This window comes from Anabas testudineus, chromosome 18, assembly GCF_900324465.2.
Source record: "Anabas testudineus chromosome 18, fAnaTes1.2, whole genome shotgun sequence".
Classification (NCBI taxonomy): Eukaryota; Metazoa; Chordata; class Actinopteri; order Anabantiformes; family Anabantidae; genus Anabas; species Anabas testudineus.
The window spans coordinates 4,298,391-4,317,526 of NC_046627.1; the positions used below are offsets into that span (position 1 = coordinate 4,298,391).

The 19,136-nt window shown below is 41.3% G+C and overlaps 1 protein-coding gene across 1 annotated transcript in view; it reads left to right on the plus strand.

Moving 5' to 3' along the window:
- The window catches only part of LOC113168711 (protein NLRC3-like), a 3,767-nt gene extending 3,480 nt beyond the window's left edge, over positions 1-287 (plus strand). The window contains exon 4 of the mRNA XM_026369748.2: positions 239-287. Within this exon, the coding sequence (XP_026225533.1) occupies positions 239-287 (49 nt within the window). The remainder of the gene's footprint in view (positions 1-238) is intronic.
- Positions 288-19,136: the final 18,849 nt, after the last annotated feature.

Below are 19,136 nucleotides of genomic sequence, written 5' to 3' on the forward strand. Positions count from 1 at the left end.
TTTTCTGCATTCGTTTGACCAAATGATATTTTAGACTATTTGAAAAGTTCATCTTTTTCTTTTGTATTATTTTATTATTAATATTATTATTCTAACACATATCTGTTTGACTCGCCTCATTCTGAACTTGGACTGTTTCCTTTCTCGCCCTCTTTTACAGGGATTTTACTTTCACTGTCTTTGGTTTAAATAAACCTTTTACTTTATCTCACTCCTTACTTGGGTCCTACTAACACAGGCTAGCCACAACCACAGCAACACTGTCATCCCATCATGGTCACAGGTAGCCTAGAAACCCTCTCAGCTGGCCTGAGCAGCATCTTCTGACCAACAATAAGAGCTGGTTAATGAGCTCTGTTTACTGATCCTGCTGTCTGAAGCTGAATACGTGCACTCGGTGTCCAGTGAGGGTCTATTGCAGAGGCAACAATACAGGTCAGCCTTTCTACAGATCAGACGTTTTGCAGGTGGAGCTCAGAAACCAGAATTACAAACTGTAGTTGTATGTTTCAACAACAGGGACCACATATAGTTTTAGTCAAGACTGAGTCGACTGTAGAAGAGCTCACAGGAACATGCAGACTTTACTCTGCTACATTATGCTGAGATTTTATTATTAGTGAAGAGTCGATGAACCAAAAGAGAAACATAAAGACGTAGTGTAAAAAGGTAAAAAATATCGGTGGAGGGAAATATGTCTGAGCTCTAATTATCTTTATGATCAACTCATACTTAATGTTTATTTGTGTGAAGAAAGCCAATGTTTGGGTGTGGCGTGATTTTTTGGAATTTGCTGTGATCAGATGTTTTTATTATTATCATATTAATTCACTGTGTTTTTTTCCCAGTGAAAGTGAATTTAGGAGACGATGCCACTCTTCAGAGTTGATCAGAGTGATCAACTCTGAGTGCAGTAGACAAAGTCTGACAGGAGTTAGAAGAGGAAATGGATTCTGTTGTGTCCTTCACTCATCACCTACCTGACACCTGCTGACTCACTGCTGCTTCTCATCTGCAGGTCACACAGCTGGAAACACTGAGAATGAAGGAGGCAAGGATGTGAATGTTGGACTGGTAGCTGGTTTGTCTGTTGCAGCTCTGCTTCTCTCTGTTATTGGTTTTATCATCTATAAATATCAATAGATGCTGAAGGACGTCTCATGTCTCCAAAAACGGTTCCTCTCTCCTCAAAGTTAAAGTCAGTTTTATTATCAGTTCACACTGTAAACACTTGTTAAGTTGATGACTGATACTGAATGTTTTATATTTTAAATTGTGGGTTTGTAATGTGGAGTTTTTTACAGATTTTGAATTTTGTCACTTTTATGCTTCTGTGTTTTTTAAAGCACTTTATTTCTTCATAATAAGCTTTTATACATCTTTATTACATACATACATAACAGCAGCTTGTTGATCATCTTCTTCATCATCTACGTCCCTGTACGTCATTGGTTGTTATAAAAATACAAAGATATGAGCTCCCACTAAAGATTTCATGTTACCTATTATGCGCTGATCTCTTTAATGTGTCATAGAGGTCGAATGATTTGAAAACCTTTTTTTAATCTTTGGTACAATGTGAATAAAAGTTTGAAAATCTTGTAGGTGACAATAAAAATGCTTTTTAAGTTTGTTCTTCCTTGTTCCTAAATTTACTGAGTCGTGTGTTGATGTGAAAAACAGTTACAAGTTACATCAGGAGAACTGTGAGTGATCTGAGATGATCGAAGATGAAACGGTCAAATGTGGGAAAACAAGTTGAAGGTGGAGGAGAAAGAGGAAGAGGAGCAAATATCATGAGTCCAAAGTAACAAACAGGTTTTTTCTGGCTCCTCCCACCTGTGACATGTTGAACATCATCACCACACCAAGGTTTTACAGTTATGTTATTCAAACGTGATTCAGCTGCTGCTGTAGTTTGATTAAGATGCTTACACAAATTTCAGTACCCGTTAGTGTTCATATCTGTTTTGCATTTTTATTTAAATATATTTATTGTCTCTTTGTATCAGCTGCTGTCACAACAAGAATATTTATATATTTTTAAATTTACTGTAAAAATACAAAGGAAAAATATTCACATGAAGTTTATAAGACTCAATTTCATAAATTATTAGCTTTGTGTATCTGGCAGTTTTATTTTGAAGGAGGATAATGATGCAGATGGTCTAATTTCTACTTAATACAATAATATATGTTGTGTGACCTGTGCTCTTGTTTTTAAGGTTTGTAACACCCAGTATTTGAAAAATCCAAATACTTGTACTTTTTAGGTGTTTACTGTATATGAGAGATGAATGTGTAACAGTACATTTTGAACATTTTCAAAGCTTTTAACTAAACTTTTAACAATAACCATGATAATAGTAATAAATTAATCCTATAATTGTGATGTTGAGTGATCACTTTTTAAGGGTCAGAGCTTTGAACCTGATGCTGGCAGCTACAGGTACAGCAACCTGCACAAAAAGAGATGTACTGAGGGGTCTTACAGAGACAGTCTGTACACGGTTTGCATTAACATTAATTAAAAGTTGCATTAACATTTCAGTTCTAATCAGTCAGATCAGATGTTTTTCTGTTTGTGATGAATCCAAATCCAGAGTGAAAATGGTTCTAAACTGCTGAATCTGCACATGAATTTTTTCAGTTGAAAAAAAAATGAAAGGCTCTGTGCCTGATTACTGTAAAACTGTTTAACAGGTAAAGCCATATTATTGTCACAAATGGAGCTGAACTAGTTGAAACTTGATTTCTGCCATGGTAAAGGTTACTCTATGGCTGCTGATGCTGCGTTAGGTTAGAATAGGAAAACGGCCTCGACTGTGCTGCATCCTAAATGGATAATGTTATGGTGAAACGTTTCGACCAGTCCAATTGGCATGACTCAACTTCCAGATAGCTTCACTTGGAGGACTGAGAATCTTCACCGGCACTAGAAAATACAAGAACAAAAGGCTTAAAGTATTTCCAGGGAGCTTTATCAGAACATCTGTCAAGCCTCTACTTGCCCCCTAAATAAATTACCTGCCAGCATCCATCTGGCGTTTTCCACCCTTCCTGAGTCTTATTTGTTTGCCCTTAAAATAAATTGTAACCATGGACTTGGATGTGGTTCCTGATGCCTTCCTGTCTCTGCTCTGGTTGCTTTCACACCTTAATTTGTTTGTTTGTCTTTTGATGAGTTGATGAGTTACTAAACTTGGAGCAATTTCTTCTTCAGTTTACAATCTGGTGTCATGTGGTTCTACTCTAATACTTAACATACTGTATCACTTATTATTACAATAGAACTACATCATATGAGCAGAGTCACTGTTTCATTCATGAACACTTGATTCTTTCATAATTTATCTTTTAATTATCACTTAAACACACCAGCAGTGGATGTGACTCCCGCCACAATTCATATATAACTTATCACACAAGCCTTTGTCTGTAGTCAGTAGTTTCAGCAGCTTTCATGGTTCTCACCACAGATATGTTATTCGGTTTTTCACACGTCTCCTGGTTTCTTCCTGTTTGACTTTAACATTCACAGGTGAGATTTGTTGGTTTGTGTTTGTTTAGAGAAAAATAGAAGTGTTAAAAATATTTAAATTGCAGAATGACAGATATGTTGGTTAAAAATTAATAAAATACAAAATTACAACGATTTGTGCTGTTAAAGAATGTGAGAAGAACGTCTGAAATATTTTCAAACAAATCACTCAAACATAAAACGTTACTATTATGCCAAAATACGGATATAGAATAATTCAATTTAAAAATCAATATAAATGAACTGCAAGTTTTTTTGTTGTATTTTTATATATACATGGATTATTTTTCAACTTTCGAGTGTCATTTTCTTTTCTACTGTTGTAAACAACAAAGGAAACCACACCTAGAATTCAAAGAGTAGGCCTAAAGGGTCAAAGATCTCTCTGGAGGTACTGGAATGACAATTTGTTACAGCATTTGGGTTTAAGATGAGGAAATGGAGACAAAAATACAGAACTGTATCAAACATTGTTATTGTAGTCATATCACCTCCTGCCTTCCACCAACATTAGATAAACTCCATTTTGCTTACAGGCTGAAAAGATCCACAGAGGATGCAGTAGACAAAAGTAAAGTGTGACGTTAGTGAGGCTACAACCAGTAAAACGTTTAAACAGCTGGTTACATTGAATTTAATGTTATTGTCCAGATTAAACTGAGAAAAACCACCTGACTGATTAAATCCACCAGAGTGGACAGATCATTATGTTGATGCATTAAACTGTTGAGCTGCAGATCCTGAAGTGGACACTCTCCAAACATTAGAACAAATAGTTTTTCTCAATAAAACACTATTTCTTTATTCTTCTTTATTATTTTCTTTATTTATAGCTCCAAGTCACACACAGATATCAAGTCAGAGAGGAAACAAGAGAAATGTGTGAAAAACCAATAATAGCGTCTCTGCTGAGAACTCCATATGAGCTGCAGTTTGGAACTGAAAGTACAAGTGTGTGTTGTGAAATGTGTGGATGTTTTTTTTGGACAGCTGCACTCAGATATGGCAGAAATCCAATAACTCAGTCTGACACAGCTTTATATAATCTAATTTATTATGGTTCTAACATTTAGACTGAAACAACTAAAAGAACTAAATGTACAGCAGATGAGGAACATGTTGCTGTGTTATCTCTAATGTTTCTGCAGCAGCATCAAATATGTACAAAGCTCTGTTCAGAGTTTCTATCTGTTTGTCTATTGAGCTGCATAAAGCAGCGAGGATTTCAGCTTCATCACATTAGTGATCATCTCTCCACAGTCAAAAGCTCCAATACTCCGACTTCTTTCTTTTAGACAACAGGGCTGTGATCAAAAATCAGCTCCGAGGAGAAAAGCATCAACATAGGGTCCACAGTGATTGTTCCCACTAAGTCTTTCAGAAACCTGAGGGTGATCATTGATGATCAACTGAGCTTTACCGACCACATCTCCTCTGTCTGATGCAGATTTGCCCTTTTCAACATCAGAAACATCAGAGCACTCTTCAGATCTCTGCACTGGCTTCCTGTAGCTGCTGTATCAGGTTCAAAGTCCTGACTCCTGTCTACAAAGTGGTCAACTCAACAGCTCCAGCTGAACTCCCTCATCCTGGTCTACAATCCCTCACCTGTGGTCCCCTCACCTCAAAGATCTCAAAATAGACGTTTCAGCTCTGTGGTTCAACGATGGTGGAACAAACTACTATTGAACTTAAACCCCAAAAAAGTGTCTGACAAATAACCACATGTAAATGTAAAAAGTGAACAGGAAGAGAAAAAGAACAAAAACAGGACGAATAGAAGAGGAAATTCAGAGGAGTGTGGGAAGCCACTTTCAGATAATCAAACTTGACGATTCAGTGACAGTTTTCTTTCAGATGACTAAAATCCCATCTGCACAGATGTTTCACCCTCTGACAGATCAATAATTAAACAGAGATCTTGGGTTTCTATTGACTGGTTCCTGTTGGACTGGGACAAAGTCTCTTAGATCATGACACCTGCAGGCTTGTGTCGCCCTCTGCTGGTGACTCAGCACCATGTCAGGAAAAACCACATGTTACCAGAGGAGCTGGTTCTGCACATGTGCTCTTATTGTTAATTACAGACTGTTATTCCTAAATGACTGTGTGCTGATGGAGTTTCATTGTGTTCCTGTATTGATGCCTCTACTTGTGACAGTATGTGAACACCTGTGGGAAATATTTCCTGTTAAGTTGCGTCTGCTAAATGTGGACCTACCAGTCTTAGAAGTTCATTGGTTCCTTTTCCAGAACCACACAAACCTCGACATGAATATCAGGAAATTCCCACTCCATCATCTTCACCTGTTCAATCTAGTAACAAACCTGAAGGCTTCCCTGTCCTTCACTGACATTTAGAGTTTCATTAGTAAACGGACATGATGACTGCGTTTCATTAGGATTTGAACCTTATTGTGAAATATTGGAGTCATATGACGCTGAAACCACAAACTCATCATCTCCTGAAGCTTTTTACCAACAAACCAAAGTTTGTGGAAACGGAGCATCAAATAGATTTGAATGATTCTGTATCCGACCTCACAGGATGTGAGGATTTGTTGCTGTCAGCACAAACAGCAGCTTGATGTCTTCACTGCAGCTTCTTGTTTCCGGAACAGTTCAACTCGATCGAGCCTCGTGGTTCGAGACGGAAGAGTCGGAAAGTTTGGATTCGTTTCCACCAGTAAAACTAGAAACTCTGAATCTTCTCTGCTCATCACTAGAGGTGAGTATCTGCAAACTCCAGCACAAACAGCAGCTTCAATGCTGCTAGAAAAGTTAGAAAGTGTCCGTCTGGTTTTCAGACGAACTTCATCTCAACAGACCTTTAGTTTCACTTTGTGTCGTCGGACGCAGCAATGTGTCGTTTCAAACCGTCTTTAATGGACATAGAGTTAGTGGATGGTCTCTAGTTGAACACAGAGTCGTTGTTACTGTGGAGCTCCACTTACTGAGGACTGAAGGCAGCTTTTCCTGCCTCCATCAGCCTGTGGAGGAGGCGGAGATGAGCCGCTGCTCTCCCGCTGTCTGAGCCACTAAATGCGGTCTGAGCTCGGCCGGACAGCCGCTGGAGAACAGCTCCGACTTTCTCTGTCAGTAGATCCTCAGCTCGTTATCTGTCCTTGTTAATGTCGATTTAACTGTTTCTCATTATTTAATTAATCCAACATGTAGCTAAATAGTATTTTGACAGAACAAGAACTAGTTTGATGAACTGTGTCTCAGTTTCTGAGTAAATCTCTCTCTGTGACTTTCTTTGGTCTGTTTTCACTCAAACATCAAACTTGTGTGTTTCATCTTTGAAACATTGTTAAAGTGAATAAATGTCAACGACTCAACTTCATGACATTAAAACAAATAGAAACAGTTTGTTCGGGATTCGAACCACTGATCCAGCAGATGATCAGCACTTGTTGTCTGTTTGTCCATGTTCAACCTCCACAGCATCAGACACACGTCTCTCTGAACAGCAGCAGCAGACACATCAACTTGTGACCACCGTGTCTGTGGATTCACAACTTCAGCTTCTAATAATGTCTCTGTTCAACACTGACAGTGTTTCTCCCTCAGAGGTTGATCTGGTTTTTATTACAGTAACGAGTTGTTGTTGTTGTTGTGAGGTCTGTTGAAAGAGGAACTCTTCCTGGACCTGAACCTGTGGTTTCCCAAAGTAGATTTTCATGTGTGTTTCTGTTCAGGACTCACATAAATGAACCCCCACCCCCCCTCTGCAAACACAGCACATGTGTACAGGAATCATTAGAGTAGATTGTTGTACAGCAAACTGCTGATTCTCAGTCATTTCCAGACCTACAGTGTAGTAAGTCTGTTTAGAAACTCTATTTAGACTTTGATTTGACTGAGGCACAGAGGAAGTTTACTGTACATGCAGTTTTTAAAATATCTCCAGGATTTTCTCAGATAACACAGATGATCAGATAATTTTTGTGTTTATCTCTAAATGTTGTTTAGTGGTGGAAAAGTTAGTGAAGTATCAGCGTCAGTCCAGATGACTGAGTGAGTGTAAATGTTGGTCCATCATCCTGTGTGTGCTGGGCTGCAGCTTCATGCCTCCATCTAGTGGACTGATAGTAAAAGTAGAGCAGCTGATGGCAGCTTCCTCTGCCTCCCACTGCTGTCTGACTGCATTCAAGTGACACTGATATGAAAGAGGAAAGAAGAGCCAATCAGTGGAGGAGCAGCTGATCTTTGTCCAGGAGAAATGATGGAAAGGAGGATTTCAGTTTTCACTGCACATCAATATTTGTGTTTCCTCTCCACATGAAGGTAGAAAGTGTGTGTGAGCTGATGTGGATGTGGATTCAGCAGCATGGATCAGTGTGAGGACAGAGAGGAGGGAGTTCCCTCTAAAACCACTCTGTGTGGGGACCATGAGAGCCAGACCAAAGCTCAGAGGTGAGATGACTGAGACCATCGGACTGATTCTGTCTCCAAGTCTCATCTAGAATTGAATATTTCATCAGGACATTTTTACTATTCTTCTGATTCTATTTGTCATTTATGAAGGAAACTTTGACTGAATATGTGAGCGTCACCAAAGTTGTTTTTCTATCAGGTCCCATCAAAGACCAGAATCTCCTGGACCAGGACCTGAACCCAGCTGTGTGTCCTTCAAAAGCGACCGGTCAATGGGAGATGTTATTAATTTTAAACATCAACCTTCATCAGACACAGAGTAAGTTGTTTTGAGTTTAAAATCAATCTGAACAATATGATGTAAACTTTCTCTGATGATAAATTGTTGTGTTCTTTGGATTTCTGGATATTTCTGATGTGAGTAAGTTGATTTCTGTTTGAACTGTTGATTTGAAGGAGAAGCTTTCTTCACTACTCTTCCAGCAATCACTCTGATCTTGGATCAAATCTACATTCAGCCAGTAGCTAAACCACTGATCCTGTAGAGGGTCTCAGGGGGCTGCTCCTCTTCTAATGAAGTGCTGACTTGCAGGCAGACGTCAAAGGAAGCAGCTGAACACCACAAATGTTGAACTCTGATCAAATCTTTGTGATTGAAGTTCTCCAAATGAAGATTTTGGTACAAATGTCTTAAAGAGTCTTGACTTCTTCACTTCCTGTTGGAAGACTTTAGTTCTAATGTTGTTGAAGTCAGTGTAGAGGACTGTTTGTCCCCAGTGTCAGTACCAGAGCTGACGTCTGAAGATTCATTTAGGATCCACCAACTAATGAATGAATGAAGTTGTTCAAATGTGAATTAGTCAAGTGAATTGTGTGAGCAGCAGCACTCTGCCTCATACTCACACAGTTCAACATATTCAGACTGGGAGCTGCCCAATACAACCAGTGTGATCCAAGCAGACTCTGTCTCTAGATGCCTTGTTCCAACACTTGAGCATTGTTCAGTGAGGGAGGCAGAGATATCTGTTGTTCAGAGCTGCTGAGACTAAACCAAAGTGACTGGTGACAGTAAAGCTTCACCACTACAGGGAGTCTCTGATTCACTGTTCACATCAAATCTCTCTTCATGGACCTTTACCTTGTGTGTGTCTCTGTGTGGACAGACCATACTGTGAGCTCATTCTTGATGATTCCTCCACAGAGTGGACCAGGGAGAGCTCAGAGGTTCCCAGTGGTCAGTCTGCCCAGCAGCATCCAACACAGCTGGACTCCATATTTCTGGTCTGTACATGTCCAACTACTACTTTTCCATCTGTTGTGTTCCCAATAATCTCCATGCTGCACTTTTTAGACCAGTGGATTGTCAGTCTGTCCAACATGGATCTGATGTTTGGCTCCATGATTTGAGTTGGATTGTGTCATTCATATAGTTTCTGTTCCAGCTGCTGGAGGAGAACATTGTCACTTTTGTGAAGAACGAGCTGAAGAAGATCCACAAGGTTCTGAGTCCAGATTACCCACAATGCTTAGAGAGCCAGAGGGAGGATGAGGAGGTGTTGGATGGTGAGGATGAAGAGCAGAGGAGCAGCAGCAGAGAGGCATTTCTGAAGATCACACTGAACTTCCTGAGGAGAATGAAGCAGGAGGAGCTGGCTGACTGTCTGCAGAGCAGTAGAGGATTTCTCTAAACATTTAACATCATGGACAAATGAGACGTTTACTGAGAAATTCAAGATTCAAAAAACTTTATTAATCCAGAGGGAAATTGTTTTGCCTCATTACCTTTGTTCTCAAAACAGACAGAAAGAAAAGGAACCACAACCAGGAAATATCCAACACCAACATAAATACACATAACCAATAGCATCAATGCAGAAAAACTAAATATATATACAGAATATGTAAAATAGATAAATGAAATAGGGTCAATATATATATAGCCTATGTGGATTGACAGCAAGTATATGACACAACTATCATTTCCCCCACCCCTTACAGAGTGGAGAGGAATTGTACAGACTGATTGCCACAGGTAGAAAGGATCTCCTGTGGTTCTCTGTGGAGCATTTAATGTTAACAAGCCTTTGGCTGAACGTGCTCCTCTGTCCAGCCAACACACTGTGCAGTGGGTGGGAGGATTGTCCAGGATTGAGAGGAGTTTGGACAGCATCCTCCTTTCAGCAACAACATGTAGAAGGTCCAGCTCCACCCCAGAACAGAGCCAGCCCTCCTAATCAGTTTGTTTAGTCTGTTAGTGTCTGCCACCTTCATTTTCTGCCCCAGCAGACCACAGCATAAAAGATGACACTGGCCACCACAGACTCATTAAAACATCCTCAGCATGGTGCTGCAGACGTTGAAGGACCTGAGTCTCCTCAGGAAGTACATCTGGCTCTGAGCCTTTCTGTACAATGCTGATGAGTTTTTAGTCCAGTCCAGTTTGTTGTCCAAGTACACTCCCAGGTATTTGTACTCGGACACAACCTCCACCTCCTCCCCCTGTATAGAGAGAGGGATGACAGGACTCCCAGATTTTCTGAAGTCCATCACCAGCTCCTTTGTTTTGTTGATATTGAGTTGCAGATGGTTGAGTCCACACCAGTCCACAAAACTGTCCACCACTCCACGTTACTCTGTGACATCGCCACCCTAATACATCCTACAACTGCAGAGTCATCAGAGAACTTCTGAAGATGACAGGACTCTGAGTTGTACCTGAAGTCTGAGGTGTACAGGGTGAAGAGGATTGGAGACAGAACTGTCCCCTGTGGAGCATCTGTGCTACTGATCACAGTGTCAGACACACAGTTCTGCAGGCGGACGTACTGTGGGCGGTTAGTGAGGTAGTCCATGATCCAGGAAATCAGGGAGTGTTGACCTGCATGTTTTTTGATTTCTCTCCCAGCAGTGCAGGCCGGATGGTGTTGAATGCACTGGAGAAATCAAAAAACATGATCCTCACTAAGCCCCCAGGCTTGTCCAGGTGGGTGTAGGTGCGATGGAGAAGGTGTATGATGGCGCCATCCACTCCCAATATGGGGTTGATAAGCAAACTGCAGGGGGTCAAGTGAGGTTTAACCAGAGGTCGGAGGGACTCCAGGATCAGTCTCTGAAAAGCCTTCATGATGTGTGATGTCAGAGCCACTGGTCTGTAGTCATTGAGGACTCTGGGACGTGGCGTCTTATTCACTGGAACCAGGCACGACTTTTTCCACCCTAGAGGACTCTCTCCAGGTGCAGGCTGAGGTTAAAAATGTGTTGGAGAACAACACAAAGCTGAGGAGCACAGGCTTCAGCACCCTTGGGCTGACTCCATCAGGAGTCAGCCCAAGGGTGCAGCCTTTGTGGGGTGGAGCCTGTTCAGCTCTCTTCACACCTGCTCAGCTGAGATTGTTAGGGTGATGGCTGAGTTGTGTGTGTGTGTGTGTGTGCGTGTGTGGTGTGTGTGTGTGTGTGGGGGGGGGGAGCGGATAGTGAAATGAAGTGCACTCTGTGCCTCAACCAGGAATCGATTGAAGCAATTATTCAATTCGTTGGCTTGGTCCACTGTCCCCACAGTCTCCTGGCTGCTGGACTTGTAGCCAGTGATGGTCCTCATGCCCCTTGTTGAAGACAAGGAGCATGCTGCCTCCCTGTCTCCTGATCTGAATGCTTTCTTTTGTCATTCAGGATGGCTTTTATGTCCTGAGTGACCCAGGGCTTATTGTTTGGGAACAGCAAATGTTTTTTGTGCGTACGTGGGTGTCCACACAGAAATTGATGTAGTCAGAGATCCAGTCTGTCAGTCCATCAATGTCCTGACCGTGAGGTTCACAGAGAGTCTTCCAGTCTCTTCAAAGCATCCCTGCAGGGCAGAGTGTGCCCCTCTGTCCACCTCTTTACAGTTTTAATAGTGGCAGGCTGCCTCTGAACCAAAGGTGGTATTGTGGGAGGAGATGTACCAGGTTGTGATCCGACTTTCCCAGAGGGGGGAGGGCAGTGGAGCTGTAGGCATCTTTAACATTAGCATACATCAGGTCCAATGTCCTCTCCCCCTGGTGGGACAGCTCACAAACTGGGTAAAGTAGGAAGTGTCTTAGTGAGGGTGGCGTGATTAAAGTCTCCAGAGATCATATTGAAGGCGTCAGGGTGTCTGGTCTGCAGGCTGGAGGTGACCGTCTGAATGACGTCATGTGGCAGCGGCGTTAGCGGATGGAGGAACGTAAACAGATTAATATGGAGTGAGAATATCTCTGGGCAGATAATATGGACGAATTCCCACAGCCAAAAGTTCAATATCAGGGCTGCATTCACGCTCTTTTACAGTTACATGGCCAGATGGTACCACCTGTTGTTAATGAGAACGACAAGACCTCCTCCTCTCCTCTCGCCTCCTGTCCCAGCGCACGGTGCTGAAACCGTCTATATTTACACTGGAGTCAGGAATACCATCATGCAGTCATGTCTCTGTGAAACACATCAAACTACACTCTGTAAAGATTTTGTCCATCCTCACCAGAGCTGTCAGTTCGTCCATCTTATCGTCCAGTGATCTCACATTGCACATAATCAGAGAGGGGGGATGTGGTTTAAATCTTTTCACCTTCTCTCTGCGCATCTGCGGTTTGGTTTTTCGCAAGGAGAATGTCAAACTTCCTTGTCTGCCTCTCCTTGCCTCTCTGGGCCAGTTCACACCTGCACCAGGTTGGACACACTTAATGACCCATTTAGGTGTTAAGGGGTGGGCAGAGGTGTGACCATTACATCCTTCACATCCCCCTCATCATTTGTTTCACCTAACAAGCCTATTCAGGCCAAGGGGTGGAGTGAACCAGTCCTGGAGCAAAAATTTGTGACCTCTAACCAACTATCTTTAGACTGAAGAAGCTACTTGGATGAGTAGCGAAACGTTTCAACCAACTAAAGGATATCCAGTGCCATGACTCAACTTTCAGATAACAGGAATTAATGCTTGCACAATTCTAGCACCCCATGGGCCAAGTTGATCCACTAACCATTTGTTAAATGAGAAACTGCAGATTCAGAAGGTCCAACAGCATCTCGAATTTTCTCTAGTGCTGTAATTACATCAGCGATATTTCTGAGTAATCTGGAATGTGAGTCACACATGCATCCCGTTAGATTTAATGTTATACATATACTTTCCTGTTTTGATAATCAAGGGCCATTTCATGTTTTAATAATGTTAATCTATGTGATTTATCATTTGCAGCCAAAACATTTAATCCTTTTATGGTTTGTTTTAACCGGCTAAGAATGTTACTCCATACCATGGAAATATACCAATGGTATGATTCAAGGGTTTCGAATTTAGCCATTCCTCTTTTGTGAATATGATTTTTTTAATTATCCATACTTACTGGTACTAAGGCTAAATTACTATTGTAAGGTTGACAAAATAACAGCATCCTGACCAACTTGGTGGTAAAAACAAAAAGGCTTGATTTCCACATGACCAGTAAAAATTCTCTATAGGAGGTATGCCTTTGTAGGCAGGAGCATGGAGAGAGTTATTTACTGTAATTCTCTGTCCATCTTTAAAGGTAATATTAACTAAACTAGCAGTTGGTATTTCCCCTCTGCCAGTCAGCCCAGAAATGGGTTTTAGGCATTTTGACAAACCCATAAATTGCCCTGTACTATTTGAACACAAACAAATGGAATGTAAAATATTCTTGTCGTGGATAGGGGTTTCTATTGGTCAGCATGAGTAGAGTTCAATGGGAATGGTGCAGGCACCATGTGATCACAAAGGTAATCCATGCAAGATAGATAAATGTTCTTCTGATCCTTAGAGTGATGATATGCATGTGGAAGTGCAATATACCATGCAAAATGTGAAGCCTTACAATATTTCCTCATATTAGGATTTATTCTTGTATCGTGAAAAAGACTGTACTAGGCTAATGATAGGGTCTAAACAGGGGCAATATCTATTCTCTAATTCAAATAATGAATGCCAATTAGCGAGTGGACCCTGGGTTGCTAGAACGTTAAAATTTGGTCCATTTAGTTTGTTTTTTTGTCACTGGATGTAAGTATACCAACTGATAATACTTTGGCTGCATCAAATTCCCATGGTTTCCAGTCAGTGTTATCAAATAGTTGTCTTTTCAATTCAATTTTATTTGTAGAGCACTTTTTACAATTGACATTGTCACAAAGCAGCTTTACACAACCAAAGAACAGTACATGAACAGTGAATGTGTATGAATCATAATAATCAGATTGTCCCTGATGAGCAAGCCGAGGGCGACAGTGGCAAGAAAAAACTCCCTGAGAAGGCAACAGGAAGAAACCTTGAGAGGAACCGGACTCAACAGGGAACCCATCCTTATATGGGTGATGACATGCTGTGTAGGCAGCAGGCAGTCCAGTTTAACAGTTAATGTCTTTAAGTTAATGTGGAGTCCAGTTAGTTATTGCAGGCTCTGGTAGACTTGTTTTAGTCCTGGACTATCGAGGGTTGAGTCGAGAACTCCGAGAAACAGCTTCCGACGTCCGTCGAGACCAGGAGCGTCTTCATTGTAGTGTGTAACCAACTCCAGTCACCACACGCATCCCATAGGGCCATACGGGGGATCCAAGTGACGAGATCTCCAGCCAGAGGTTGGGCACCAGTGCTTTCTCCCTAGGTCCTTCACCACAATCCAGTCACCAGGCAGGATGTGGTGGAGGTGGCCCACTGCAGGCTCAGGAAGGGCAGCTTTTCCCTGGAGAAAATGCTCTTAAGAGTATGGTTAAGTGCACAACAGTATTACATCTCGTCATCCATGCCTGTCAAAGTCGATCTGTTTTGGGGAATGGGTGTATTAGTTAGTCGCATAGGCAGACCAGTATTTCATATGGATAAGGTTTTGGGTGTGTCGATAACAGCATCTTTGGTTGTTCTGCCAACATTTTTTTGTAGCATTGTTTTTTTTGTTGTTTTTTTTACACAAAGATTTTCAGCAAAGACTGAAAACCCTGGCGCATACCATAGTCTATTTACAAAATCCGTCATCCCCCCTTTTGACACATGGTCAGGACCATGAGTCAACTTTGCTAAGAAAGGGAAAATTGATCTTGGTAGTACTGGGAGACCCTGTGGATCTACTCAGACACCTGATGAAAAGGTTTTTGCAACCCTTATTTTTCCAGGAAGCTTGTTCGCCAGCATCAGTCCCTGCTTGCAACAAAGAGACATCATTAAGGGAAAAAATATTTTCTGGACAGAAATGGGAATTTGCAGAATTGGGGAGACAGGAAAGAGTGGAGCTGCTTTAGCTGTCGCATCTGCTGCAGCATCTCCTTGTGACATTGGATCTTTGGTAGTTGAGTGAGCCTGACATTTGCATACCGCTGCTGTAGGAAGCAGTAATGCATTCAACAGGGTAATAATGAGGACCCCATGGGCAATGGGTTTACCTGTCGAAGTTAGAAAATCACAGGCAGGTAAAGAAGTTATGACACACATTAAAAGCATATTGTGAATCTGTGTACACTGTGACATTTTTTCCCAGCTCATAAAATTAAAGCCCGAGTTAGAGCAAACAACTCAGCTGCCTGAGCAGACAAATCAACAGGCAGTCTGGCACTTTCGATGATCTCCATGTTGCTACATAAGGCATAAGCAACACAAGGTGAACCATTTGAGGGATTCCTCATTGCAGATCCATCTACAAAAACACACAGTCAGGATTGCACAAAGGTGTGTCAAACAAGTTATCACGTGGAGTTGTCATAGTTTCTACAACTTCCATACAGGAATGTGGTTCTCAATCTTCAGCTTTGGGAAGAAGAGTTGAAGGATTAAGAACAGTACATTGTTTCAGTGTGACATGAGACATGGTTAGTAAGACATTTTGCCAATGCAGTAGTCTAGCTGGCTTTAATTGAGCAGTTTTTGCTTGAAGACTTAGTGAGTGAATTACTTGCGGAACATGAACTGTGAGAGGACACATAGCAACAATCTTAGTTGTAGCTAGAACAGATTCTGTAGTAGCCGCTACTGCTCTCAAACATGCAACCATTCCTCTCTCTGTTGTTGTTGATCATATGTTTTTTATTTTGCCGTTTTGGCACATCCAAAATTGGCTGGATGAGATATAATTTGTCTTTAGCGACCTTGTGGCTGTTTTCTGCCAGAAAACTGAGTAGAGACACTGTGTCGGTTTGACATGCATGCTTTGTTTTTGAACAGATTAAGAGATCATCCACATAAGTAATTAATTTACTACTACATGGTGGCTCCCAATGTGAGAGATTTTCAGCCACTGCTAATGCAAACAATGTGGGGCTGGATGAAAATACCTCAGCCGTATGTGTCCATGTATATCGCTTACCATTGAAAGTAAAAGCAAACCAGAATTGTGAATCGGGATGGACAGGAATACTAAAATATGCATTTGCCAGATCAATGACAGAAACTCAACAAGCAGTTCCTGGGACTTGACACATAAGGGTTGTTGGAGCCAGATGGTGAACTGCTTAATTTATAGCTCTAAGATCTTGGACTGGCCTCCCTGGAGAAATGCCTTCAACAGCCTCCTGCCTTAGTGGATATTGTTGTTTGCATGGTCTAAAATTAGACTTTGGCTTTACAACAACAGGCATTGCTCCTTTAATATTCCGAAATTTGCTTGTTGCCCATAATTTGCTTGGTATTGATGACAACAAGGCTTCATTTTCTGAGGATAATGTCATAAGTGTGATATCTGTTTCTGGCTTAGAACATAACATAAATGTATAGATTCCCGGTTCCTCCTGGCTACTTGCTTTCAGTGTCCTTGGACAAGACACAGAAAACCCTATAGTAGCGCCGACACAGTCTGGCAGCTGTCCAACCGCAATTTTCCCAAGGGGATCAATAAAGTATTCATTATATTATATTATCTAACACATTTTGCATTGAGATTCATGCAATAGGATGTAGTGTCTAATAAAGGATAATATGAGTTCCCGCCATATTTTTTTCCCCAATCTGGGGCCTCTAGTACTTCTTGAACCCAACACACTACATCTTTCCATGTCTGGTGTGACTTTTTGTTTAAAACAATATGTGGAACTAAGCTTTTTAATTGGAAAATATCTAATTATTACTCTGAAAAAATTACTAAAGCTGCTACACAGTTGTCTTCCACCAACACTGTAGTAGCTTTCAAAATTTCATTTTCAATGTTATTCCAATTATGTTCATGTGTATGATTTCTTCCCCCAAGAGAATATAGTGATGTACAATGTAAAATTTCAGGCACTTCTGATATCTGTGGTAGTACAGCCAATAGCTTATCTATATCATGGAGATTTATTAAATCCCAGGAGTAATAATAATAATAATCACAGACAAACCGATGGGATATAAACCAGCAGGGGCACATGTTACTTTGATTCCTGTAGGTTCGCACTGAACTTCAATTCTTAGGGCACACATAAGATCTCAGCCCATCAGGTTAACAGGGCAAACATCATATATGAGGAATACATGTTCACCTCTATAATCTCCAAAACAAACAGTTAATGGCTCAGACAATGGTTCAAATCCTGGAACACCTGATGCTCCTATGTTTTGAGGTAATTAGATGTTTTTGGAGCACTAGGAAATATTTTAGATTGAATTACAGACATTTCTGCACCTGAATCTACTAGGAACATTACATTTTTCCCTGTATGTTGAGAGTTAATCTTGGTGGTATTTTGTAATCTAATGTTAACTGCACATACTGGCTATATGTGATAACTGCCTTATTCTTAAGAAGTGCATGTGTGGGTATGTAAACATGCTGCTTACTGCTCTGACCTGTCCCTGCTGTCTCCTATTGCTGGGAAGCGTTAAATTCTGGTGAATGCACTGCAATGCCCTGGTGCCGTCTTGATGGCTATTTCTTTTCTTTGTGGGACAGATTCAAGACCTGTGTCCATAGCCTCCACAAGTATAACTCTGCAGATTTCTATCATCAGGTGACTGCTGTCCAGAAAACCTGTTGTAAGACACTGACCTCCCTCTACCTCTTGTTCTTCCTCCAGTCCCGCTGTTTTGTTGAGGTCCACGTCCAGGATTCTTTCCACTACCCTGCTGATAAAACATCAACTGAGCAACTGAGTTTTTTTACCTGTTTGTTGTCATTGCCCACCTCTCAGCATGTTAGACGTGTCCACACAGTTGCCAATGTCTCTGTTTCCCATCCTACACATGATGTCATCACACAACTCCTTAGACCAGGATGAACACCATTCACCAGCGCAGTTTTCCACAAATGGCCGTATGCAACATTACTTGGGTCAATACCTTAATGTGCTGAAAAAACACTCTCCATACGGGTGCGATAATCTGTAGCTGACTCACCATCTTTCTGTTTGGTGTTATGGATTTCAGGACAGCAAACTCTCAAAGGGAAGGCATCCCTCACAGCATCATACAGGGAGTCCATGATATTGCTGAATGCTAGTAAACCCACAGGTGCAGTAGTGGACCAGTTAGCAGGTCAGAGATTTGGCCACCGAAGCTTGAAAAACCTGCGACAGATAGCCTCTACTTCTTGTAATGTTGGGGTATACATTGTAAGTAACTGCTGCATCGCTGTGACCAATTTCCAAGTTGATGAAACAGGAGTTTTTAAAACAGAAGAAAGGTTAGGGTAGATCCTTATCCTTTCCTTGTTCCTCCTCTTCTTCTGAGTCCTCCTGCACCAGGCACTTGGAGAGGCTCCAGCCTGACTTGATGGAGGAGTGGCAACAGGTATGGAGACAGCATATGGTGGGGGCAGGACTCTATCTCTTTCCCTACGTTTCTGTTTTCCCCTCTATACTAACTTCCATTTTTACCATTACTCTAACGGCAGATTTTTCAGCTTTAGCTTCTGCTTCTCTTTCCCATTTTGGGAAAGTTTACCAGTTTATTTTATTCTTCCCTACGTTCCTTTCTTTTTCACTTGCTCTTCCTTTTCTTCTAATATAATACTGCAGCAGTTTAAACAGTCTACACTTAAAGTACCTTGTAATGAAAACACCCCCCTGTGTAACATAATGCCAGAGTGGAACATCCTCAACCACGCTCTGTCCCCATTTTTCTACAATTAATTTAGCAGGGCCTGTAAGAGGGTCGGCTAATTCAGCTAGTTTTCCTGTTTTATTGCCCATGTTCACAAATGTATTGGTACTGGTGCTTATACTTTAATGGGCTTATCAATCACAGATAATTCATTCACACTGATCTTCCCATCTCATCGTATGGATG